This window comes from Toxorhynchites rutilus, chromosome 1 (assembly GCF_029784135.1).
Source record: "Toxorhynchites rutilus septentrionalis strain SRP chromosome 1, ASM2978413v1, whole genome shotgun sequence".
NCBI classification, from domain to species: domain Eukaryota; kingdom Metazoa; phylum Arthropoda; class Insecta; order Diptera; family Culicidae; genus Toxorhynchites; species Toxorhynchites rutilus.
In genome coordinates, this window is record NC_073744.1 from 89,451,599 (window position 1) to 89,478,670 (window position 27,072).

At 40.6% G+C, this 27,072-nt stretch overlaps 2 protein-coding genes across 17 annotated transcripts in view; both read right to left on the minus strand.

Annotated features, from left to right (window-relative positions):
• The window catches only part of LOC129769664 (solute carrier family 23 member 2), a 73,561-nt gene extending 59,348 nt beyond the window's left edge, over positions 1-14,213 (minus strand). Inside the window, exons 1-2 of one of the 2 annotated variants that reach the window (XM_055772076.1) lie at positions 14,032-14,213; positions 13,843-13,962 (exon numbers count right to left, since the gene is read on the minus strand). In XM_055772076.1, coding sequence (XP_055628051.1) covers positions 13,843-13,962; positions 14,032-14,058 — 147 coding nt within the window. In that variant the 5' untranslated portion in view covers positions 14,059-14,213. The remainder of the gene's footprint in view (positions 1-13,842; positions 13,963-14,031) is intronic. The other variant, XM_055772065.1, reaches the window with a different exon arrangement.
• A 193-nt stretch (positions 14,214-14,406) lies between these two features.
• Positions 14,407-27,072, minus strand: part of LOC129769562 (serine/threonine-protein kinase par-1) — a 122,664-nt gene continuing 109,998 nt past the window's right edge. For 9 of the 15 annotated variants that reach the window (XM_055771970.1, XM_055771941.1, XM_055771963.1 and 6 more), the window contains one exon: positions 14,410-15,138. In XM_055771970.1, the coding sequence (XP_055627945.1) occupies positions 15,087-15,138 (52 nt within the window). In that variant the 3' untranslated portion in view covers positions 14,410-15,086. Of the gene's footprint in view, positions 15,139-27,072 lie in introns of all 15 variants that reach the window. The other 6 variants (XM_055772003.1, XM_055771996.1, XM_055771978.1 and 3 more) reach the window with 4 other exon arrangements.

Consider the following 27,072-nt stretch of genomic DNA (forward strand, 5'->3'; position numbering starts at 1 on the left):
GGATACCATCTGGCCCCGGATTTGTAGAATTTTTTATTTCGCGACAAGCTAATTGTACTCTGCTAGGGCTAATGGTAGTGAGGGCGCAGACAGATGGCAGATGAGGTACATTTCTTGTTGCTTTGAAAACTTGATCGTTGTTGAGATTTTCGCTAACGAAAACACTGCTAAATTGTTCCCGAAACAGCGCACATATGCTTTCTCTGTTTGAGGCCTCAACATTATTGTGTGTCATCACAGAAGGTAGTCCGAGCTCCTTTCGCTGTTTATCTACATATTTCCCGAATTCCTTTGGACTGAGTCGTAGATTACTGTGAACGCGAGTCAAATTAGCACAAAATAAAATGTTGTTCAACCATTTGTAATTTTTGTTGGCGACAGAGTAGCGTTTTCTCCAAAAATCAGTTCGGTATTTTGAATATTTTTTCAAAGTAAGTCGTTTCTCTCTTCGAAGATGCTTCAAATGATAGTTTGTCCATGGAGGATCCTTAATAGTTTTCTTCGGAACAAACTGGTCAATTGCATAAAGAAGTACATGCGACAAGGACATTGCGGCTCCATCGATGTCGCGGTCGTTCAGAATGTCATTTCAGTCGATAGTTGAGAAGAAACGATTCAACATTGCGAAGTTTGATTTACGATAATTATAATATGTTGATTCGATTATGTCTGTGAAAACGAGCGGTGACGATTCATGTAATGAAACCAGCAGTGGTGGGTGATGATGACACAATTTAACAAGAGTAGATGGAGCTGAAGTTATTGTTGTATTGTGGACCATCTCTAAATTTACGAAGCATAGATCGAGAATGCGGTTGTTGTTGTTGTATATTCCGTTCATCTGATATAAACCAGCAGTACTATAACTGTCCAGTAGACGTTCTGTCATACGATGCATAGAAGAACGCGAGGAATTAGGATAAAAGTAGTTGGATGTATTTTTGATCCAACTGATACCAGGAAGATTGAAGTCTCCGAGGAGCAAGATGTTGTCATTCAGTTTTGTTTGATTCATTATCCACATAACCGAAGAAATGTGTTTGTCTATCACGGCTGGGTCATTTACACGGTCCGGAGGAATATAGGCAATGCCAATATAAGTAGTGTGGTTATAAAACGTCACAGCAACCCAAATCTGCTCCACACTTTGGCCATCTAGAGGAAGTAGTTCACGTGAGATGTATTTCGATCTAATAGCCAACAAAACACCTCCACCAGTGAGTTTGGAACTATTCGCAGCTGATCGATCTAGACGATAGACTATGTAAGAAGAATCGAACAATTGTTGTGACAATGTGTTGATATTGAGCCACGTTTCAGTAAAGGCATATACATCGTATGTAGCATCAGAACATGCTAGGTAATAATCAGTGATGCAGGTATTCATTCCGCCGACATTTTGATAATAAATTAAAATATTATGATCTATACAAGCGACACTCGGACTTGATGACGAGGTTATGGAGCGCTTATTCTCTGAACGAGTTACGCTGGATCCCTGTTCACCATTAGGGCAGAGGTTGTGGGGTTGCATAAAAAATAACCATGAGCGTTATCAGAATCTTGTTGGGCGGCTGCTTGACGTTGTTTGTTTGAGATTGATGCAATACGGTGAGGTGAGGTTTGCTGCACATTTGGAATTGCAGTCGGATTACGAATTACGAAAGTAGTGATCGATATTCCAACAGGCCAAAAGTTCTGAGATGTAATCACATTCTCAATAATCTCAGGAACACCCAATTTGAATGAAATGAAAGACAATGGAACATTATCTTCCCTATTCTGACGAACCAGCTTATGACACAGAATAATCGAAGGATCACAACCGCATTTCTTAGAAATGAATTGAATTATGTTATCCGAGGATTCGGAAGGTAGGAACCGGGTGAGATAAAACCAATTCAATCGTTTTGTGATCGGTGCAACGGAGAGTGTAGGAAGAGTAATCGTAGACATGTTATTCCTATTCACATTTTGGTTGTCCCTAGCATTACCTGCATTTGCAATTAATAGTGGTGACCGACGAGCGTTGCTCTCTAATCTCACAGCCAGTGCGTTGTCGTTTAATGTAACGTTGGAGCTTATCGTAGCGACGTCGACAGCAGATGGTCCAATCGGTATTATCGAACGAATGGCGGTTCGGTTGGACGAGATGACATCCTTTGGCGATGAACGGTGAACATACGTTGCAGTTGGAACATCAGATCGTGACGAACAAGCTGTAGTTTTGTTGATCATATCGTTGACAGTCGTAACACGTGTGAAACCAGTGGATGTAGCCAGCACAGGTGAGGGGATGAGCGAAGATGAACGGTGAACATATGTTGATGTTGCAGTAGAGTTAATCGATCGTTTAGAACCAGCTGTAGTGTCGTTGTGCATGTTACTGGAGGTTGTAGCAGTAGTTGAGATTACAGGGTCCAAAACAGAAGTTGACGGCAGTGAAGGTGGTGGTATTGCGGTTGCAACTGAACCAGAAACGACTGGAGTAACTTCGACTGTGTCCATGAGATCCGAAGTGTCAACTGAAGCATCAGTGCGCAGTCTTTTCTCCGTACGAGTAGCTATGAGTTGCGGTGATGACCCACTGCTGGTGCGATTGCGCTTATTATTGTTTCCCGAAACCGAATCGGCAGCAAACGATTCAAACACGTTAGTGAATTCGAATTGTAGATTGTCGATCACTTCATCGAACGCGTTTTTATCAATCGTGACGTTGGTATGAGGAGAGCTGTTACAGCAAGGGTGTCGTGGAAGATTTCCACCATATGCGCGGCATAATGAACGAGTTACGTCGATTTGAGCTCCGACTAGTTTAATTATCGACGTTAAGCGAGAGAAAATCATGCTCAGCATTGGGCTTTGTTGTTCAACGCAAGCTGCCAAATCCCGACATTGAGGACATAACCAAACAGCACCGATGCAATCTCGGATGATTTTCTGCTGGTTGCCCGAGATTCCAGCGCATTTCAAGTGGAATGTTTTACCACACTTCCAGCAACTAATTTTGCCACTACGATTGGATGTAGTAAAGCACGGGTTAGCATCACATTTCTTCATGGTGAATGCTGGCACAAAACGAAGGTGATAAAACACACTGCGGAAACAAAGCGATACACAGCAGTTTGTTGTGGTGAACACAAAGATGTATTGGCTCAGTTCCACTCAGTATAGCGCAGATTGTACCACAAAAATCGGAATAAAAGGCTTTCTGCTCACAGATTTATGTATGTCCAGTTATCAACATGAGCATGAGCGATTAGTTAATTGTACTGCGTGGAATTTATTACGTTTTAGATGGTTTTACACGATTAAAATGAAGAAATTGGGGAGCACTAGCAAAATTAAGCTGATCACAAAGATACTTTTTGTCTCTTTTTTTAATATCAACATCACTGTTATACTGTCAACTGCGAGGGATAGGACGTTGTGTCTTTCACTCACCTCACAGATACCGTATTAGGCCAAGAGGCGGACTGCTTCAACATCTCCGTGAAAGGCTTGAGCCTCCATGGCCAAGGAGATTGGAGCAACGGATCCTAAACAAGCGCGCCGCAATTGGAAGCGACCTACTGAACTTCGTCAGCTGGGAGCTCACCAGCTGACGGAAAAACTCGACACGCTGGTACAGCAATTGAGCGTCCTAACTAAACGGCTGAAACGTTACTCTGACTCTGCAAGCGCCAGGAACAAAATCGGATGTTCAGAGATAACGAAAAAGCGTTCTACGACCACATTAGCGACGAGAAGCCCGACTACCGCGAAGGTTTGCCAGATATTAGCGGCGAGTTTATACAAGACATGGTTCGTGGCGAATCCTACAAATACCTTGGATTCCGACAGCTCACCGGGATTCGCCACTCCGACATCAAGACGGAGCTGCGAGACAAGTTCTTGAGTCGAGTGAACTGTGTCTTGAGGACTTTCCTCAACGCGGGGAACAAGGTACGCGCGATCAACACATTCGCGGTTCCCCTGCTGACCTTCAGTTTTGGTGTAGTCAAATGGAGCAAAACTGACCTAGAGGACCTTGAGAGGAGAATGAGGAAAGCATTTAAAGAGGCCGGAATGCACCATCCTCAATCGGCACTGGAGAGAGTTTCACTGCCACGCAAAGAAGAGGGACTTGGAATAGTCGACATATATGCACTGTGTGTTGCCCAGGTACGACAACTGCGCGAGTACTTCGTAGAACGCGCCAACCAAAACGTGCTATACCGAGCTGTCTGTACCGCTAACAGAGGATATAGCGCTCTGCACTTGGCGCAAGCGGAGTACCAACTCAACTGCAATCTGCAGACAGTGGAGGAGAAGATTGGAAACAGAAGGCAGTGCATGGTGCCCATCCCCATCAACTGGACCGGCCACACGTCGACAACAGGAGAATGCCGACGAGAAACTGCAGGCGGTACGTCTGGCATCAAGACGTTGATGACATTTGCCGGATGTGCCATCAACCAGGTGAAAACATAGAGCACATTATGGGAGGCCAACGCAGGAGGTACACCGAGCGCCACAACAACATGGCCCGTATTGTTCACCGACAACTGGCGCTCCAATGTGCTCTACTGGAAGACAACGTACTAAACTACCGGTACCTGCCTGCACCTGGAAAATGACCGTTTCAAGCTGTACTGGGATCGCACTGTTCTGACCGACCTCTCGATCCACCACAACCGCCCAGATATAATGGTTTACGACAAGAGCGACCGCAAAGTCACCATCATCGATGTCGCTATTCCACTGAACCAGAATCTGGAGGAGACCCACGGTCGCAAAATATGCAAGTACCGACCATTGGCCGTGGAGCTCAAGGAACTGTGGGGGCTAAGGGAGGTCCCAAGAATTGTTCCAGTCGTTCTCTCTGGAACTGGAATTGACCCGAAGACTCTTCTGGAAGCGCTAAAGGTGTTGAACATGGAGAAGGAATTGGCCGGCATCCAAAAGTCGGTCATCCTTAGCACCTGCGCGATTGTCCGACAATTTCTCGGTCAGGACTAAAACAGCACGAGCATGCAGATACGTGCATTCCGCAGAGCCTAGTCCCCCTTTGGCATTCAGAGGCCCGGGGGCAGGTGAAAATTCTGGCTAGGTTCGCCTAGTTAAGAAGTGAGATAAGTCTGCCAAAAAAAAAGCCTTATTACGATTCTTACGAGGATTTCAGGTGTTGGGTAACGGGGAGCACACCGGTCGGTACAACGGGACGGGGTTTTCACGGGCAACGATTCGTGAATGTCTTTCCCTGCCTACTTAACTCTGGACGGTCCAACAGTGGTACTACACGTGCATCGGCAGTAGAGTGTACAAATTACAAGGTAAACTTACATACAAGGATCACATCGCATATTGTCAACAAGGCATCGTGACAACTTGGTTTTATCTTTCGAACGACGAAATCATTTACAGACATTTACTGTCTGAAGGCTGTTTACTGTGGCCTCGTTCGCTCCATACTGGAGTATTGCTCTGCCGTCTGGAACCCGTACTACCAGAACAGTGTGTACCGCATTGAAAACGTGCAACGACGGTTTATCCGTTTCGCTTTGCGTTTACTGCCGTGGCGAGATCCGTATAGCCTTCCCAGCTATGAAAGCCGCTGTCAGGTCATCAATTTAGACACTCTGGAAGTGCGTCGGAACGCTGCCCGAGCCATGGTGATATCTGACGTTTCAACCTCACGAATCGACTGTCCTGCGATTCTCCATAGGATCAATCTTCTGGCTCGTCCAAGGCAGCTTCGGAATGCTGCACTTCTCTGGTTTCCCACCCGGCGGACGAACTACGGTGCTTACGGTGCTGTTACAGGTCTACTGTGCATTTTCAACCATGCAGTCTCTATGTTCGACTTTAACCTGTCCCGTGTTTGTATTAAGCGTAAATTTTTAATGTTTTTTAGGCCTTGCCTTGGACAACTTACTAGGCAATGCAAATTTTTAATGTAATTTTGAAAATTAATGCAATATTTATGTAGAGCTAATTTAGATACTAAGACTACCATTGGGGTTTCTAGCCTGTTGGCAAATAAACAAATAAATAAAGGGTATTTTCTAGCAACAGCAGATGACCTCATTCGGGAGGAAAACCGAACTATAGCTACCAGTAACCAACGAAATTGCAGGAAAAAACAATGGGTTTCCGGAAGCGAGCAACACTCAACTTTTTACTTCCGTTTTACCTAAGCATAGTCCCATTTGTTATCTATCATTAGGTGACAAGTTTTTTTTACGCGAATTTTCCAATCAATGCGGTTTTTTAGGCGGATTTTCGAGTTAACGCGATTTTTTATGCGGATTTTATTCTATTTGATATCTATCATTAGGTGACATGTTTTTTACGGGGATTTTCCAATTAATGCGGTTTTTTACGCAGATTTTCAAATTAACGCGATTTTTTAATGCGAATTTTCCAATTAACGCGGTTTTTTACGTGGTTTTATTGACGTGGGACTACCTCTAACCGAATTATATGGGGGTAGAATGAAAACCTGAACACACAGAACATGCAGGAAAAAATGAAAGATTTCGAATGTTTATAACTCGAACATTTCTAACTGGATCGGAAAGATGTTTGTATCAATTGATAGTGAATATTTCTACGCATATATGGCAAATAATAAAATGTTATTTTTCATTAGATAAATAATTGAATAACTGTAAAATGTTAAGCGTAATCTAAATGTCCTAACTGCTTCGTTTTGATTGGCACGATTTACGGTTTCCCCAACACAGACTTCAACACCATGCAGCCTTGGGGAAATTGGCATTGCAAGTACATGAAGGTAGGGGGACTTTTGTTCTCGCCGAAATGTGTTCCCTAACATAGACTTCAAACCAAGTAGCGTTGGGAAAACCGGCATTGCAAATACATGAAAGTCGGGGGCATTTTTGTTCCTACTGAAATGTGTTTCCCTAACACAGACTTCTAATCCATGGAGCGTGGGGAAATTGGCATTGCGAGTACATGCAAGTCGGGGGTATTTTTGCGGTGACTAAAATGTGTTTCCTCGACAAAGAACCGAGGTGTCTGAGGAAATCGGCATTGCAAATATATGCAAGTCGGGGGAATTTTTGATCCGACTGAAATGTGTTTGCACAACACAGACTTCAAAATCAAGGTGTCTGAGGAAGTCGGTTTTGCTAATAAATGTTAACTGCGAGTACTTTTGTACACGCTTGCCTTTGTGCAGACTAGAAGATGTTTCCCGAACACGGTCTTCTAAACTTAGGAACCTGGGAAAATCGTGCGGGCACAAGAGGCGAATGAACTTTTATGCATGTTTTTTTTTTGCACTCCGGAAAGTGTTTTCCTAACACGGATTACAAAAGCGGATACGAACACAACGCTTTGGCGCTTTGGTACAACCAGTATGATTACTAAGCTAAGGTAGTCCCACGTCAACCTTGCGGTTATATCATATATATAACCCACCCATTTTTTACGAGGTACGTATCCCCCGCGATTCGAAATATTCCGGCGCCGTTAAATGTATCCGGGTCAAAACCTCGACGATCAGAAATTTTCAATTAGTGTCTGAGTCAAGCGAAAAGGGTGTCAGAACATGCGTTTGGCGTCCTCGTTCTATGAGTCGAATGTATTAATGCACGATGCACGTAAATCCAGAACATATCGATTACTTGCTTCTAGCAAAAATGCACAGTTATAAATTATGTCACTACTACATACAAACATTTGCAAGAGAAGAGCGGGAAAGTACAAATATTGCCGGCGTGAAGTGTGTTGCCGAGACCTCTAGTCACGGCGAAAAGATGGTGAACCAACCTTAACCATCGCGAGCGAACCGGGCGAAACGGGTCTAAAAACTTCCGTATCCATAGTTACGCAAACTCCAAATATAGGGAGACCGTTCACAATAATCATTACCACACGAAATCGTTTTCGCTGTTTGGGTACTTGCCTGTGACGCTGTACGGAAATGGGAAGCAAGTTGAAACCTTCGTGTTCCTGGACGATGGTCATCAACGTTGCTCGAAGAGGGGATCGCATCACAATTAGGCATTGAAGGTGAACCAGACAACCTGCTCCTGAATTGGAATAGAAAAATTAGCAGACACTAGAAGACTTCCAAGCGATTGGGTATGAATATATCTGGTTTTGGTAAAAAGGAATTGTTCCAGCTGAGCAGCGTTCGAACCGTGCGTGAATTTGTTACGCCACAATAACGCGTGAAACTTAAAATTGTCTTTTCTATGTTTTTTCTTTAGTGTATAAGTCAATTTTGTTTAGTTAGTTCTGGTTCTGTAAATTGTCGTTAAATGTAATTTTTTTTGATTGCCATAATAAATGTACACCAAACTAACTCTTACCATAAACACTGAGACCACTGGGCTACATCGAGCGACTTCGGAGTGACAGCGAGAGTTCCGGAAGGTTTAGACCATCAAGGAAGAGGAAAAAGAGAGAGAGAGAGAGAGAGAGAGAGAGAGAGAAGGGAAAAGGAAGGCGATGTAGCGTACGACGGGGACTTGGACGGCGACCTTCAAGCTAGACGGAAGTCAGAAAACGTTTCGAAAAAAAAGAGATTTATCTGAAGAAGCACAGCGGAAGCTAATAAAAGATTGAGAAAAGCGAATTAGAAAGTTTAAAGTAAAGTTGGAGATATAGAAAACTGAAAGATAGTGGAAGAGTTGAAAGCGCGAAGGAACGAGTGTGGAGCGCGAGTTCACATCTTGATCCTGAGAAGCAAAAAAGAAGCCAGCGAACACCTGGACGAAGTTCGACATCGAACCTCACCACGAATCCGTGTGAAACCACGCGAATCCACGAATCCACGGGAATCTTCGAATCAACGCGAATCTAATAGTACCAGGTACGTGCTAAACTCTCTCTCTCATCAACGAGGTTATCAACGGGCCCCAGCTTGTGACATCCGGCGCCGCATCGATACTAACCCACGTTTTTAGAAAATAAAAAAAATATATAAAATTAACCTCCTCTACGAGTTATCTATCACTTTATCCCAGAACCAGTCCACATCGAAAAGGTGATTTTTAGGTTTCCGTTCTCCAGAAAATACGGTTTTAAGAGTCCTCCCGAGGTCAGTGGCCGACCCTGAGAAACTATATAAATAAAGAGGTGAGCTAAGCTGGGCGGTTTCGCGGTGTAAGCCGCGAGATACTTTCAAATTGGGACTTCCAAGTCAGACGTTAGATTACGCAGAGTTGACAAAAGCGTACTCGCATCTTCAGGGTCTTCCCGTAGCTAGTTACGCAGATGCCAAGCCAGGCATAATTGTTGGTTTAGAACAGGTTCAGCTGCTTACTAGTTTAAAAAATCGTGAAGGTCGCAACTAAGACGCGGCTAGGATGGTGCATATATGGGAGAAATTCCGATAACGAAGGATCCATAATACAGTTATACGTTCATGCCTGCGAAGATACGACAAATAACGATGTAAAAGATTCGATGAGAAAGATTTTCGCGGTAGAGGATGCTGCAGTAACAAAGCAGCTTGAAGCGGGGGAAGATAAGCGAGCACGCAGCATTCTGGAAGCCCCGACTGTACGAAAGGGAAGTCGTATGGAGACAGGTTTGCTTTTCCGAACAGATGTTGTGAAGTTCTCGGGCAGCTTTCCAATGGCGCTCAACAGAATGAAAGGTTTAGAGAAACGGCTGGCTAAAGATCCTGAACTGCGTAGAACAGTGAACGAGCAAATGGAGAACTATGCACAGAAGCAATATATCTGTAAGGTATACCAGGAAGATTTGAAAAAGATTAATCGGCAGCGGGCGTGGTACCTCCCGTTAAGAGTGGTTATAAATCCCAAGAAACTCAACAAAATACGGATGGTGTGGGATGCTGCGGCGAAGGCAGGTGGTGTCTCATTCAACTATATGCTACTCAAGGGCCCGGATCTATTCGTGTCTCTCGTAGAAGTTTTGCTGCGATTCAGGGAAGGCAAGATTGCGGTATGTTCCGACATCCGCGAAATGCTCCTGAGGATTCTTATTCGGGAGGCAGAAAAAATGTCGCAGTGTATCCTATGGCGTACCAGCTCGGAGGATGACATTCAAGTCTACGTCATAAATGTTCGGGACAACCAGTTCGCCATGCACGGCACAATTAGTGAAGAAAAATGCTTATGATTACGTGAAATTGTTTCCCAGAGCAGTAGAGGCAATAGTTAAGAATGATTATGTTGATGATTATCTCGATAGCGTCAACTCGGTCGAGGAAGCTGTACAGCTTTCAACAAATACAGTTAACCTAGGCAGCAGCAGGATTCGAATTCGGGAAAATTGTTTCCAACTCGCAAGAGGTGCTCGACCTTCTAGGTGAAACTGACTCATCAAGCAGCAGGTCCATGAACCTAGAGAAAGATTCTATGTACGAGCGCGTTTTAGGTGTGATGTGGGTTCCTACACCAGATCACTTCACTTTAGATCAGAAAGAGTTGGAAAGCGTCTCAAATAATGGCGGAGTAGTCCCAACAAAGCGACAAGTCCTACGAACCGTGATGAAGTTGTACAGTATGTGGCGTATTTCGCGGTGCAAGGCAAAATATTGATGCTGGAGATATGGCGCACAGGAACTAACTGGAATGAACCCATAGTAGAGCAGTTACATGATCTATGGGCCAGATGGTTTGAGCTCTATACGAAAACGAACGAAGTGAAAGTCTCTCGATGCTTTCTAGGAAACTATATTCCGCAGAGAAATCGAAATCCACGTGTTCACAGATGCAAGCGTTGCCGCCTGCGCGTGTGTAGTCTATTTGAGGATATCGTGCTATGGAGGTACCAGGTATTCGAGTGTCATAGTGAAAACGAAAGTGTCCCCACTTCGAACTGTATCAATCCCTCGCCTGGAGCTTCAGGCTGCCATGGTGGGAGCACGTCTGCTGCAAAAAGGGTGTTCAGCACTAACTCTCAAACCTAAGAGACGCTTCCTATGGACCGATTCAATAACAGTTTTGGCGTGGCTTCGGTCGGATAGCCGTCGATATCACTAGTTCGTTTCATCCCGTGTGGGTGAAATTCTTTAATTAACTAACGTTGACGAATGACATTACGTTCCGTCTAAGCTCAACATGGCTGACGATGCCATCAAGGGGAATTCAGGACCATCGTTTGACCCAGAAAGTCGTTAGTTCAAAGGCCCACCGTTTATATGGGACCCGAAGAAGCAGTGGCCGAAGCAATCAACAGCAATTATTGAATCAAAAGTGAATGCGGCGTGTTAAGAACTTCGCATGGTTACCGTACACCGAACGGCTGAAGAAGTAATCAAAGCGTTGACAGAAGCAGTTCATTGTATCCGCTGGTTCCGTTCATGGATGAATCCGGAGTTATTCGAGTTGGAAGCCGGATCGGAAACGCACCAAACATTCCATATGCAACGAAATATCCGGTTGTAATGCCTAGGGATATTACCCTTCTACATTCCTTTCACCAACGGTTTCTACACGCTAATGGCGAAAAAGTCTGCAACGAACTGCAGCAGTAATTCTACATACCCAAGCTTCGGGTGCTAGTACGGAAAGTTGGCCGAAACTGTCAACACTGCAAAATAAAGAAGGCAGTCCCCAAGACACCGCAAATGGGACCACTGTTCAGAGTGCGCGTGTGAACACATCGGTAAGAGCACATACGATTAATTGTAAGCGTCACACGCCCCGCGTAAGCCTCGCTGACGCTCAGCTGCAATAAGAACATAGCCTTATGCATACTGAGTGTAGCGTGTGCATTAACACTAAAGAAACAAATGACCAGCTATTGTTCTTGCAAGGGCATGACAATTGAATCAACTTGACCATCAACATTTTTTTATTAAAGAGATTCTACAATTTCGTTTCTTAAAAAAAATTCTATCACATCATTCAGTGTGATAGAATTTTTGCAAGCGAATTGAATAAAATAATTTCGTAGTCCCACAACGACAATAAAATCGTGTCTTGAACTTCACCCCTATTTTTTCATTCTCATGGTAAGTACAGGAGTACGCCATTCTTATTCTGTTTGACAAATATCGCTTGAAATTCGAACTCTATAACGTATCACAAGTAAGAAGGCAGGGAAAATCCCACTCTGCATGACATGAAACAAAATTCTTTACCCAAGTTTCAAGTCATACAGATAAATATGTAAACAGTATCACAAACTGGTTCTAACCCAACACCACCTAATGTAGTAAACTAGATGGGAAAATTCATAAAGCATGAACCGATCATTCCACTTGCATATACATTGCAGAAATAAATCAGATCATGCATCTAAGTCAACACGCGCTGTGGATTCCGGAAAAAAACATGATATTCGTCTTGGGTATTTGAATTGGTCACATTGTAAGTCCTATAGGAATTATTGACACGCCGACGATATTTGTAACTTCTTCGCTTAACTTTTGCATATGTTTGTATGTAGTAGTGACATAATTTATTACTGCGCGCATGTGGAAGGAGATTTGCCGAATGTAGATACATGCCTTCATTTTGATTTTATGTTATTACCATTTTATTCATTACAAAGATATTTAACTTTGTGATTCACATTTCAAAATTAATAAGTAAGAAAGAAGTCGTATCATGTAAGCCAACGCAAGAATGTGGCATTTCTCATTGTGTAAAAAATTCGAGCGGCGAATAAAATCGAGAGAACAGTATAGTATACAAAATACGTTTTTCGTCGTCAAGGTTTTGACCCAGATACGTTCAACGGTGCTGGAATATTTCAAAACAAAATAAAACGTATTTTTTTTCTTACACAAATATTGACTATTTTCATAAAACACGCGGAGGACACGCTGCTGGCACGGTGCAATGTGAGTGAACTAAGAGTGAACGCCCCGTTGAAGCCACGTTGACGCCCCGCTGCAGTGAGAACAAGGCTTTATGGTACGAAAAGAAAGATACTATCTTCGCGTTTTTCGTCACAAATGATTTCCGACGCGCACTACAAACCACGTTCCATTCAAACCACTGCTGCTCGCAAACTACTATAGTGACAAAAACGTGTCACGTTTATTGCAGACACTTCAAGCTACCGAACGCACTATTCGTTTTCCCCCCCCCCCCACCCCTCTAGGGTGCCTTCCAGGCGCGCAGTCACGTTATTTAATAGCCATACATCGTATACCTTGGTTAACCAGAAGAGTAAAATCAAGAAATCGAAATACAGTAAACATTCGCTAACTGGTCGAAAAGGTAAGACCAGTTATCAACATTCGCGTTTTAACTGGTACGGCATGTAAAACGTCAAGTAAAATCGAGGGGAACTTCAATGAATTGTTTGATTCGCGTTGATATTGCAATTTGATAAACAAAAGGTTTCCAATGGAAGTTTCGCATTGAGTGCGACAACAGGTATAACATATAAAATTGAGGAAATTGTTTTTCTGTATTTAATAAATGTTTTTGTCATGGGAAAATAATGTAAATTTTCATAACATTTCAAATTACATATGAATGCTCCTCACAGCAAATCTTCTATTTGAATATGGCGTCGATTGTTTACAAAATTCTGCTTTTTAATTGGTCCAAGGACCAGTTTAAAAGCAGACCAGTTAAAACAGAACCAGTTAGCGAACGATTACTGTACCTCAAAAAGTGCTATTTCGTATAATTTCACTGTTCAAGGTTATTCACAGATCATCATCATCGAATTATACAATCATGCTCATGCTCATTAAGCAAAACCTAATGGATTATACACTTACTTTATTTGAGCGTCTGTTATTATATTTAGCTATATAATATAAACATTGAAATAGAAACCTTGCTAAAGCAAAATTACTTTGAGTTGTAACGGCAGATTTACAAAATTAAGATTATTGAGACGATTACTAATTATATTGAAGAAAACATCGTTGTTTGAATCGATACCAACCTGGAGGGCCATAAAAATACTGAGGTACCATGGTGGCGTGTCGTCGATTCCATACGTTATATCAGCTCCTCGCTTCAATGAATCTTTTTCCGCATTATTTATTCCATTTACTTCGACATTCTATAACAGTGTATTATAAATAGACTCGCTTGATGAATTGCAATTAACGTTTATTTCAAATCACTTTACCACAGCATGATTTTCATTCATTTCCATTCTAGACAGTGATAAAAAATCAATCACTATCAGTTAAATTGCCCCACGTTAATTAACACCACTCACACTCTATCGTAAGAACAGGCACGTCGTGTTCCCGGACGAGTTTCAGGCCAAACTGAAACTGTCCGATCCCATCGGTCAGACAGGAGCCCCTGTCTGAGGCACATGTACCTGATCCACAATTGTGCACTAGTAGTCTATGTGTTGAGAAATAATACACAAGAAACCTGATTCGACAGTTTGTCACAATTACAAGTAGGGATTTCGGGCTCTTGTCATCACAGTGGAAACTTTTATTGGACACTTGGAGAGGCGAAGTGTGAATTTTGTGATAAACAAATTATATCTATATTTACAGACACTTACAGTAATTAGATAACTGGTGATATATAAACAATAAAAATCATTTCTTCAATAGGAAAACGTCTCATTCGGGAAGGTTTAGTTCGGAGCGAGGGATACATTTTATCATTGTAGTCAGAGATAAATTGAAAGGTCAATGAACCTTTTTTCCTACAAATCGTATAACGAATTTGCATCATTCTTTTCTATGTCAATTCAGATTTTGTATGGGAACATTTAATTACTATGCAACCATGTCATCCTGTCTCGATCTCTGATGGCAAATCTAATTGCGGAGCAGTATAAACTGTCCTTTTTATTGCGTGTATTCATGTGGGGAAAAACGTTTCGGTATTGACAAATTCACATGCTAGATGTTGATTACTATATTTGCTCTAAATTGGTACTTTAATACAACGTATTATGCTAAAACTCTAATTTTGCCAATATTGATTCGCTAGATTATTTTCCGTTCTCTTTCTAAAAAACAGGTTTGGTTAAAACTTTAATAAATATACAAAAACCTCGCTGTCTTGTTTATCTCTCTCTTTCATAAGTTTAATAGTTCCAATCGTTGTTCTCGCTTCACTTTTGGCACTGGAAAGTAAATTCACTTATTCAAAGTTAAAATGCTCTATCTCTTATCGCTAGAAGGTATAATCGCTGTCATCGTACATTGATGATCATACGTTGGTGGGGTTCCGAGGTATTGACGAGTTTCTCAGGGGACCATTCCTGAAATTTAACACAATCGTATTTATATTACAAAATTTGTGTAGACATATATTTTGAAACTTGCAAAGCAAGATATATCTGTTATGGGGTCGTGGAAACGCCGCAAGGTGTAAACAATTCTTGTTTAGAAGTGCACATTGACTGACAAAGATAATATTTTCTATGTGCCATTGAAGTATCTGAGCTTAAGCAACAGTCTCCAGCGTACAGCCGTTTAAATAGAGATGTTTGATTTCTGATAAGTTCAGACAAAGTAACTTCATCCATACATGTTAATTGTTGCATCTCTATATTATAAACTGTGCGAACACGTGTATTGTGATTTTCACGCAAATGATAAAAACAATAACGATAGTACAACAAATGGTTTGTACAAACATATAAAATCGGAGTGCAAAGATGCGTCGTGAGGTATTGGTACAGTTTGCACCAGTCAGTCAAACACAAGATCCCGAATAAGCACGATTGGGTTGATTGCACACTTGACCGTGAGAGCAGAATTCGGATAACATCAATATCGTGCTATCATCATCGTTAATCATTGAAATAGTGGGAAACGAGCCAAATCAGCGCAATTTCAAGGTCAAGTGCAGCAAGCTCATTTCTCATGTTAAGTCAAACTAGTGTAAATCAGTTCATATTGGAACGTGAGTAAAAGAACACATGTTCCAAAATTATTTGTTTTGAATTAGCAATCCGAAAACTATAACCGGCGTCAAATAGAAGAGATACAAAGATTCCCGTAAAAAGGCTCTGTTTTAACCATTAACGAACGAGCGCATTTTTTTAGAGCGATGACCAGAAACTAAACAAAAACAAATTCACTATATGTATTTGCACAGACTGCTCGGAAAGGAATGCTTCATATCACGTTGCATGCATAAAAAATGCATAGCCTAACATAATTCCTGAAATATAACGAAATGCCGCCTGTACGGCATTCGATTTTTTTAGAATATTTGCAATGTTGGAATATGTCGGCATTCGTTCGCTAAGGGTTAATAAGCTACTGTTGTCTTTTATGCAACGTTTCGCTCGTGCTAAATCTATCACTCGAATATTTTGACCGTACAAAAAATATGACTGTGCGAACCGATCGGAAGTACAGTGATTTGCCTCTAATTGGACATCTAGCTAATTGAACAGACAGCGTGTTGAACATCTTATGCGACACAGAGTGGAGCCTCAGTATGTCCAATTAGAGGCAAATCATTGATAATACCGGGGCCCTGGCAACCCTATCCCAACCAATGCAAATTGAGCGTAGGCAGCAAAAGCGGGGCTCGCGTATTGCTCATTGTTTGGAGTCATATATGTTAATGTTTGATTACATTGGATAGTTTCCTTTGGCAAGCGATGTTTGGATACCCATCCGGAAGCTTTCTTGGCGTTTTGCAATTAAAAACACTGCTGCAGGATCGCGCGGAGCACTTCATTTTTAATTTCAGGTTATGATTTCTGTGCTCATGATTTTCTATGCCGGCTACAAAAAGATGGCCGCATAGGCCACCCTGGATAATACAGTAAAAAAGGCAAGTTTATTCGGTACTGGAACAATTGTTCCAAGAAAAAAAAATTCAACACGGCTCAGCAAACTGAGCAAATTGAGCAAACCTCTTTCGAGGGTTCTTCTTCTTCTTAAATGGCACTAACGTTCCTAGATGAATGTAGTATTACTTGCGTCATTTTCATTTGTACTTAGTTGAGATATCTTTGCCAAATAGCACGCCTTGAATGCATTCTGAGTGGCAAGCTCTAGAATACACGTGACCACAGTGCAGGTCGGAGGAAATTCCTTTGACGAAAATTCCCCCGACCAGAACGGGAATCGAACCGGGACCCCCGGCATGGTTATATCTGTGATATAACCGCAAGGTAGGACTACCGAAGGCTTAGTAATCATTTGTTTGTGGTTGCATCTGAATCAATTCATAATGAATGAATGGATATTTTGAGAATTTGCTGAACAATCTTCTTGTAAGTGTGTGAGTGGATGAGTATATGTGTTGAGTAATAATTGATACAGGGAGGTACATAAAACTCGACTTTTTTGACATGACTGGTGGTCCTGAAAAGGATCGATGGTTGGCTTTGTCGAAGCAACTGAAAATAGAACGTGGGAACAATACACGAGATATTGTACGATTGTATGTTTGTTCAACGACCACCATTATAAAGGGTGTGTCACATCAAATTGCATCACGGAAAAAACGCTGTAGAAATTTAATTTTTAAGAATTATATCTTCAGCTTTCGCTTATAATCAGATAAGAGTGTATAGATCACGTTGGCCATGCTTCACTGTCAATTTTTCGTAAATTTGGAAAAATGTCGTCGAACGAAAAAGAGCGTCGTGAATTAATCCTGTGCACTCATTTCGAGAATCCGGAGTTGTCATATCGGGACATCGGTAAGATGCTGGGAATCGTCTAATCCACGGTCAGCAGAGTACTAAAACGATACTTCGAGAACCTAACCATCGACCGGAAGGTGAAGAACGGCAAAAATGGATGCTCCGTCAGTGAAAAAGATCACAAGCGCGTAGTTAAGCAGTTTAGACGTGATCCGAGAAGTTCGGTCCGGGATGTCGCCAATAAGCTGAATTTGTCACGTTCATTCGTCCAGCGGACCAAGCAGCGAGAGGGCCTGCGTACATACAAGGTTCAGAAGGCTCCTAACCGCGACGAAAGGCAAAACATGGTGGGGAAGTACATGGTGTGGCAAGCGATCTGCTCTTGCGGAAAGCGGAGCGCCCCCTTCGTGATGACCGGCACGGTAAACGGGCAGGTTTACCTTAAGGAGTGCCTACAGAAGCGCTTACTACCATTATTGAAGCAGCACGAGGGCCCGACCATCTTCTGGCCGGATCTCACTTCGTGCCACTATTCAAAGGTCGTGTTGGAGTGGTACGAAGCCAACGGGGTCACCTCCGTACCAAAGGAAATGAACCCGCCCAACGCGCCGGAGCTTCGCCCAATAGAGAAATATTGGGCGATTATGAAGCAGGCCCTCCGGAAGAACCCAAAAGTTGTCAAATCGGAGACGGACTTCAAGAGAAAATGAATTTCTGTTCAAAAAAAACTATACCCTGACGTTGTACAGAACTTTTTTTTTCTGTATTATAGTGATTTTCAACTCATTTGGCTGGTTCGTCACTTTTTACTTCCATTTTTGGAAGAATGTCGGGAGTGAGAATTGAACTCGTGACCTTTAGCGTGAGAGGCATGGATGTTACCACTACGCCAGATCGCCTCCACACGTTGTACAGAACCTTATGGACGGGGTAAAGAGGAAGGTGCGAGCATACGGGCTTGGGCTCGAAGTATGAATAAAAAGAAAATGCCAAAAGTTGTTTAATAGTTTTTATTTTACTGTCTAAAATTTTCAAAAGGATCGGTCTACTGGGCGAATTTCTACAGCGTTTTTTCCGTGATGCAATTCGATGTGACACACCCTTTATATCTTTGTGAACGTATCAAATCAACAATCCTTACGTGTTAATCTTGTTTTTTAGGGGTGGATTTCTCGCTTGTCTATATATTTGTGTGTTTTAAAAGATCGTAGCAAGCATGTAGGGGTATTTGTAGAAAGTACGATATCTTTCCACATATCTGTGGGCGAAAAATGAAATAAAAAAATGTGCTATCGTGTAGAGTTGCCATGAACGATACAATCCTCAGCTCTTGGTGAATCATCAGTGGGCTGCACAACCTTCGGCCCGTGTATCTGTAAAGAGTATGTGTATGTAATGCCGCGACTAAGTAAAAGTTTATCGATCGGATAGGAGGGATATGATACAGATATACAACGGAGGAAACATCATTAAACGTTGACATCGGCGTTTCTGAGGAACAGGTATAGATGGAGCAGAAGATCAGGATCACGGCTACCTAAGATATCCCGGACGGGGATATCAGATTGTCTGCCTTGCGCCCTCAATGCTCTGGAGAGCTGAGAGCGGACAGCATGGAACCGGATACACGATCAGACAACATGCTCGATGTCGTGGTAGCCATCGCCACAATCACAAAGATTGTTTGCTGCGAGCCCAATGCGATAAAGATGCGCGTTTAGGTTGTAGTAATTGGACATAAGCCGAGATATCACGCGAATGAAATCACGACCTACATTCAATCCCTTGAACCATGAACTCGTCCAGACCTTAAGCCGGGTTCAGACGGTGCGAGTAAACATACGAGTCGGTCTAGTCAGTTACTGCAGTGCAGCTACTCACACCGTGTGAACACATCATGCCAGCTAGTGTCATGTGTGATTCGGTGTGCGAGCTACTTCAAAGTTTTTTGAATTTACTCGCACTCGCATCCCTCAAAACGTCAAAAACAGATTTTAGCGCTCGAATCAGGGATGCCAAATCTTGACATTGTCTTTACATTTCTCTATTTTTAAGATATTTGAAAATATGCGAAGATATTTATAGACTTGAAAATTATTGGAAGAACAAATTAAACCCTCATAGTTTCTAAACGGAATCGTTATTATTTAGTTTTGCACGCTGACGGGGCACGTTTTTTAAAAATAGTTTTCTTGGGGATCTAAATATAAAATCATTATCGGGCACGATTTTAATTCAAAATTCACTCAAAACTTGCAAAAAAGTATTGTTCTAAGAAACAGAATACATATTCGATTTAGAAAAAGTAGATTTTCATTCATTATTTTAGTTTTTGAGGCGTATTAATTGCTCCTGCAAATCTACTAACATTTTTATTTCACAAATTGGTACACGAAGCTGCTGTCAAGGCGAAATAAATCAAATTTTGAAAAATCTTTTAGACTGCCATTTGGAGCACCACATACTTTCGGAATTATTTTAGCTATGGATGCTTTCGAGATTTTAAAAAATTTCGACAATAATCTGAACGATATTCCAGAAGAAAGGCACATCATTTCTAGTTTCACTCTTGTAGGTTTAGCATCCTTCATGAGTGTATCTTGGCGTTATATTTGTGGAGCAATTAAATCCAACAGTTTTCTCACTTTTTCAGGTGTTATTCTCAACACTGCTCTGTACTCTCGGAGATCATCATTGTAGAGTTACTTCAATATTGTATTTGTTGCTTCTTTTCTTTGCATCCAATTCCTGGCCCGAATCCTTTTTTCTTTCTGCTTTTTTCGGATAGTACCTTCAGTATAAAATAAATTCAGCACAAAGTATTTTTAAACACGGCCAGCGTGTGTTTCGCTATAAAATTGTGTAATGATAAATTCAACTGAAAACCTAAGATGAAAACTGCCAATAAAGAAGCCGATTTCGGATCAATCATCTGACAAATTCGGACCTGATTGCTGTTTCTGACTATTTGATGGACATTTGAAAAATCGCCTGGCATCTCTGGTAAACCCGTGTCGTGGTATCTGGTTTCTTGTCAGCAGCTCACATTGTGTGAACGGACAAGGCGAGTCAACCATTTGTCAAGCGAGTTCACCGGGTCAGTAGCTGCTCATTGTGAAGTCAGCTACTAGCAACGTATAAATGGGCCTTTAGGGATAATCGTGTGTAACCAACGACCGAACTCATCTTCACCCCACATGCGCTGCCAACTTACGAGCGTGTGCTGACGAGGAATATGAAAAAAATCATTCTAAGCAATTTGCCTTTCAAAAAGTGTGCCTTCTGAAGCGCCCACCGTAGCTAGCGAGTTCGCTTTCTCATTCCCCGTAATCGCAATGAGAGGGAACCCATGCTAAGGTAATTTTAAATAATTTCTCGACCAAAACACTCAATAGATGTCTTATTCTTGTTAGGAAATAAGATGAGCGTTTATCAACTTAAGTGGATCGCCTCTAAAGAGCTGAGACTGTCTGAAAAAATTAAATAATGGTTGTTGAAATGAAATGTTCATTGAAGATGCTGAAGCCAGTGGATCCGATTATGTATGAACCATCAGTAAAGAACATTTGATCAGATCTAACTTTCCCATATTCTGCCGAAAATATCGGCAACATAAAATCGGAGCGTAGATGTTCTGGGATTCCATGGATTTTTTGTCACATGGACAGATCAAAAATAACAGAGGAATTGCAGAAGTATGGGAAGCAAAGTTGGTTGGAGATGCCTGGAGAAGGGTGCACGTCGTGGGTAAGGTACTCATGGTCAGAGGAGTAGTGTGCGGGTGGCAAACCCGGTATTTGCCGGGGCGCTGAACCTTTTGGGGCGCCACAATCAAAAAAATTCAATGGCAATTCTTTTTCCCGAATTATATTTCATCTTTCAATTGAGTAAAAAGACATCCATCATGAGGTAGATGCTTTCTTCCGTACCTAAGTGTAATTACACTGATAAATGTGAAGAAAGTGTTATTTCAGGGGCACCATTTTCATAGTTTGCCAGGGGCGCCAGCCAGCATAGAAAATCATGAGCATAGAAATCATAACCTAAAATTAAAAATGAAGTGCTTCGCGCGATCCTGCAGCTGTGATTTTAATTGCAAATCGCCAATAAAGCTTCCGGATGGGTATCTAAACATCGCTTACCAATGGAAACTATCCCATGTAATAAAATAGTAACATATATGACTCCAAACAGTAAACAATACGTGAGCTCCCTGAGCGCGAGCCCTGCTTTATGCTGTCTACGCTCAATTTGCATTGGTTGGGATAGGGTTGCCAGAGCCCCGCAACAAATAGCATAGATAAAACTTAGGGTGCTCATACACTGTTTGACCGAAGCCAAATATTTGACTCTTTTTTACAGATAAAATTTGGTCAACGTGTACTGATCAAATATATTCTACACAAAACACGACAAGCAAATATTCAATTATTGGATGCCTAAAATATTTTTTCAGTCTGTTCTTCGAACCTGTCGGTACATGGTTAGGTTACCTTGGATATTTCAGTTGATTTTTTTCCATGTTCGGTGTTTGATATTGTTTACTACTGTTTAAAATTGAAGAGTGGCAAACAAAATAGTGTTTGTACAAATATCAAATCAAACCTTATCTGGCAAAAAATATCAAATATTTGACCTCCGGGCAAACAGTGTACGGCCACCTTTATACGATCAAATCTAAGACAAGACGGGACAACTGGCTTCTTACTCTTCTTTCTGCATTTTCGTCGACCAAGTGCTAAATAACAGGAAAGCGAGATGTGAAGGTTGCCAAATGTTATAAAATTTCTGAACATTATTTTCCCATGAAAAACATGTGTTCTTCTTATCATGTATTTTCTGAGCTGCACCATTTTTTTGTGTTAATTCTTCAACCGAATGTCACATATTTCAAACAATAAGTACTTTCCTGTTATTTTGGTATGCAAAAAAATTAAATGTGAAGAGATAAAGAAAACTAGAAAACGTAGATTTGATAGTAGGAGTATATGTTGAAATACATGAATTAAATTCATAGTTCATTTTATTTATCAAGAGAATATGGGCCTTACCGTTTACACTTCACGATGAAATCGAAATGAACGACGCGCCATTAAATTTCGTTTCACGAGTTAAAGAAAATTATGGGTTTTCAGGTAGAATGAACCCTTTTCAAATAGAAATTATGAATAAAAATTAAATTTTCCGTATCAAATTTGTGTGAATGTGAATGTGAATGGAAAACTTTGCTTTCTTCATTTGGTAAAATAATCTCGTACAAAAATTGTATTTGAAGATAATTTTATATTATAATGATAAGTTTTAGTGAGAATATCGGAAAGTGTATAGAAAATAGGTCAAGTTAGGGTAAGAAAGACGTGCTTCAAGTAAATAAATAACGCCAAGTAAAAATTTTCATTCAGATTTTAGCAATTTAAAAGTGCCTTCGGACTGAGTAGTAAGGCTTGTTAAAAACTAATTTCGTATCCAGATGTCGGCAACCGTATCATTGTCATCGCGGATACACTTCATTTCATTTTGTGTATACAGGAATAAGGCTTTATAATTCAACTATGATATCGTTCAAATACTAACAGTACTGAAATATTGATGAAATAATACATTCCCAAAATATAAAATAGCGTTTATTCAAGTTTTTTTTGTAGGTATGTATGCTTTGTTCAGTTTCCAACATATTTTTAAAATTTTTCCTGCTGCCTTGGTTGTTATTTGTTATTTGATCCTAATTTTATTGCTAACTGCTTTACTGTTTGAAACTAATTGAATGTTCTTCTCTGCTAGGCCACCGCTATTATGCTATGCTAAATGGCAAGAGAATCACAAAAAGATGTAGGGTGGAAATTCCGATGCAATGTTTCCCTCTCGTCAGGAACTGAGCACCGAACGTAACAGAAACGAAAATATACAAAGAATCCATAATAGAAATTTTCGCTAAAATGAAATGTGAATGCAACTATTATTCAATTTTGAAGTGTAACTATTATTCAGTGTTGCCAAACTGTGAAAATGTTGGAAATCCCATTTTTGTATATTTATCTTTGTCAATTGTTTTCCTCATCAACCAATCAGAAGCCGAGTTGCATGTGGTCCGAGTTTGACAGAAGAGGTGGTCCGGAATCGGCCCCCTATTGTCATGTCTCGTCTCAGGATCAAATAAGTGCAAACAGAAGATCACTACTAACGTCATATTCATTCCAAATCCAACCCTTGAAAAAGTCGTTAATAAATCCATCCAATGTTTAGAAGTATCCCAAGTGTTCCATTTTTCAAGTGTTGTTTAATTCTCCAGCGCAAGCCATATTCCGTGTATTCCCGAATCCTGAGCTATCATTCAGTCGAAGGATACATTACTTCCTCAATGGTGTGATCCATCACTATCGCTCGCAAATATAAAAAAAGGTGTAGCAAGTTTACTACTGACAGACGATCCGAATGTCCACGGTTTATTCTCCGGTTGTCCGTCGAGATTGTGTCCGTTGCGTTGATCGGTGTTTTCGGCTAGCAGAGCAAAATGAAAAACATGTCTGATCTGTAGCGAGTCTAAGACAAGATGAGACAACTGGTTTCTTACTCTTCTTCGTCGGACAAAAATGAAGCCATGACGTGGAGATGCCAGAATTGCCAAATATTATACAATTTCGGATTTTTTCAATTTCTGTTTTCATGAATCGTAAAATTTGATTGGTGCGAATTTAATGATTTTGCATATTTTCAATAAGGCAATCTCAAAAATATGTTTGAAAATGATAAAATAAGTCTTTTAAATACCCATATCTATAATATAATAATGATATCCATAACAACTCGTCCAAGATTGTCTGGAGAATCTTTTCTCGATGATTCGTGCGAAATAACAACTTCAAATCGTGACTCTTTCGCAATATATGACCGTAGTACCGAATGCTTCGCATACAGCCGATACACAAGAACATCTTGTTGGATTGATGGACTTGCTATCAAAGCGACGAGAAGAATGTTCAGCCCAGAAATTGATGGACAGTGAAGCAGCATCGACATCATATCGAATTTCAGCTTCATCTAATTTTAGTGATAATGTGGATGACATTAATATTGAATTCGACTATGAGTACACCGTCGATGAAGCGAAAACTTTCCTCGACAGAACAGAACCAAATTCGTTGTTCTATACATCATCAAAATAAGTCAGCGGGAAAGAACATGTGAACAGTGTAACAAGAGATTGGTAGTCAGCAAAACACAGCCTGGATGGTATCAACTATCTCTTTTTTCATATTCACGAGCTAGAGCTAACAACTCTCCCATCTGCATAGTGAATGATAAGATTTTCCATTTCTTCTTAGCAGTGGAAATTATATTCCGAAATATGAAACTTTTGAAAAGGTCCTATGTAACAAATGTAAACAAATCGAGTTAATGGATGCACGCTATTAGTTTCTAATCATTGAATGTATTACAAAAACAATCGTTCACGTATCTATCTTCTTCATCTTTTTGTCGCCGATACAAAAAATATCCAATGTACAGATTCGGATTTTAAGCACCCGGCTGTTACTTCGGACGCCACTTTCCTCCGACGGCCGAAACGTCCGAAGTAACAAAGCATTCAAAACAACTCGCAGTCGTACTTCGGCCGTTTTGGAATTTGTTTCTTACAGGTGTTGTTATCGATTTCAGTGCAATTCAACAAGTGAAAACAATAATAATCAGTCTTTAGAACGAAATGCTGATATTTGGATTGTTGTTTATTAGTTAGTTTCAAATTCTTATAGTGCAACGTAACATGTCCAATGTGCAAACGCGGGCAGTCAAAACGTCCAATGTAACATTCTTCGCTCCGAGGCTTCAACCTCAATCTCAAATCACGGAACAACAGTTACGATTGGTCTTACGGAGTTATTCTTGACAGCTAGTGGTGAAAACAGTGATAAAGATCGATAGCTTTTAAAACATTTCGCGAAATAATGTTCGGGTCTTCAACTTCGTTTTTCTCGAGTTGACGAAAATGTTACATTGGACCTTTTCAAAAGTTACGTGAGAAATCGCATTAGGGACCTAACGAAGCTAAATTGACAAATGAGTATTATGCCGTTCACTTTACTCCATTTTGAAAAAAAACACATACATAAACTTGCATACATTTGTTTCAAACTAAATATCGTAATATTCATTAAATTCACCATTTCCAGATTCAATACAAATCCAACGCTATTTATTTGTATTGGCAACACTGAAAAAATCGGCTTTGTTTACAAAATTTATCGAAATCAGCCAATCAGAAATCAGAACAATTGACACAAATTTGGTCCGTATCTGACTGAAATTTGGTCCGCAAAAGACCCCCTATTGTCTGATCTTATCTTATAGCGAATTCGTTTTTGTTCAGTTTCAACCCCAGTGCCGCACTAACTGCTGTCAAAACGTTTTTTTATTCACTCAGTTTCGCACTCAGTGTCGCACTAGTTCGCCCCGAAAGCTGTGAGTTTCGCACTGAGATGTTTCACGGGTTGGCACTCGGGTTCACCAATACAACTATACTGAACTGTCAAGTTCCGAGTATTGTTTTGGAAAATCTAAAAATAGAGACTATGAAAATGGAAAACCTGCTGCTCTTGCGTTTGTATTATTTGAATCGTAATCCAATTCGGATTCTGATTTTGAAGAATGTATTCGTGTAGACGGCATTAAGCTCCGTGTGCTTTCATTGGGAGGCGAAAATTATTATGGATATTCAGTAGGATTCCTGCTCTCAAAATCAAAATTAGGAATGAAAATTTACTTTAACGTATCGAATATTTATTTTATGTGATGAAATAAGAGGGTTTTTTTCCGATATCGCAGAAACATTGAACGAAAACTGTGTCTAATGATGATTTTATATTATAATAGTAATTATTTGTGGAACAAACAGGAAATGCATCGACAAATGGTTAAGTGAGTGTCAGGACTACATGTGTTAGGTAATCAAACAATATGAAGTAAAAATTTTCATTCAAACTTTTATATTTTTACACTGCACTTGGCCCTTCTGATCTTATAGAGAATACTTTACCTCCCAAGCACTAATATCTCCACCAGACGTCGACACTGTACATTTGTCGTCGCAAATATAAACAAATCAGACTATACAACGCACACCAACAAACCACCGCATTCGTGAAACTGAAAACGTTTTTTTTTATTACAGAGTCAGTGTGGCACTGACTCAGTTTTAAAAACGAATTCGCTATTAGTAGCGAGTCTAGTTTTATTCTGTCAGAAAAAATACAGTCATGGTCAGGGATGCCAGGTGATTTTTTCATATGTCTTCACATGGTACGAAAAAAAGTGTCTTCAAAAGTCTTCACAATCATATCGGAGGAAACTAAAATTCAAAACTTACTTTTGAACAATGTTTGATAGATTATGCAATGTTCATTTTAATTGATATTGTTATATAGCGCAGTTCATTAAACCTACCTTGAGGTTTTCAAGTTTATTTCAATAAATGTGAACAAAGAATATATTGCGCGACTGCATTTTATGATAATTGGCTTGATAAACCGTCGATTAAGTGAATAAATCCCCATTTCTTCCACAGAAACGGAACTGTGATAACTCAAT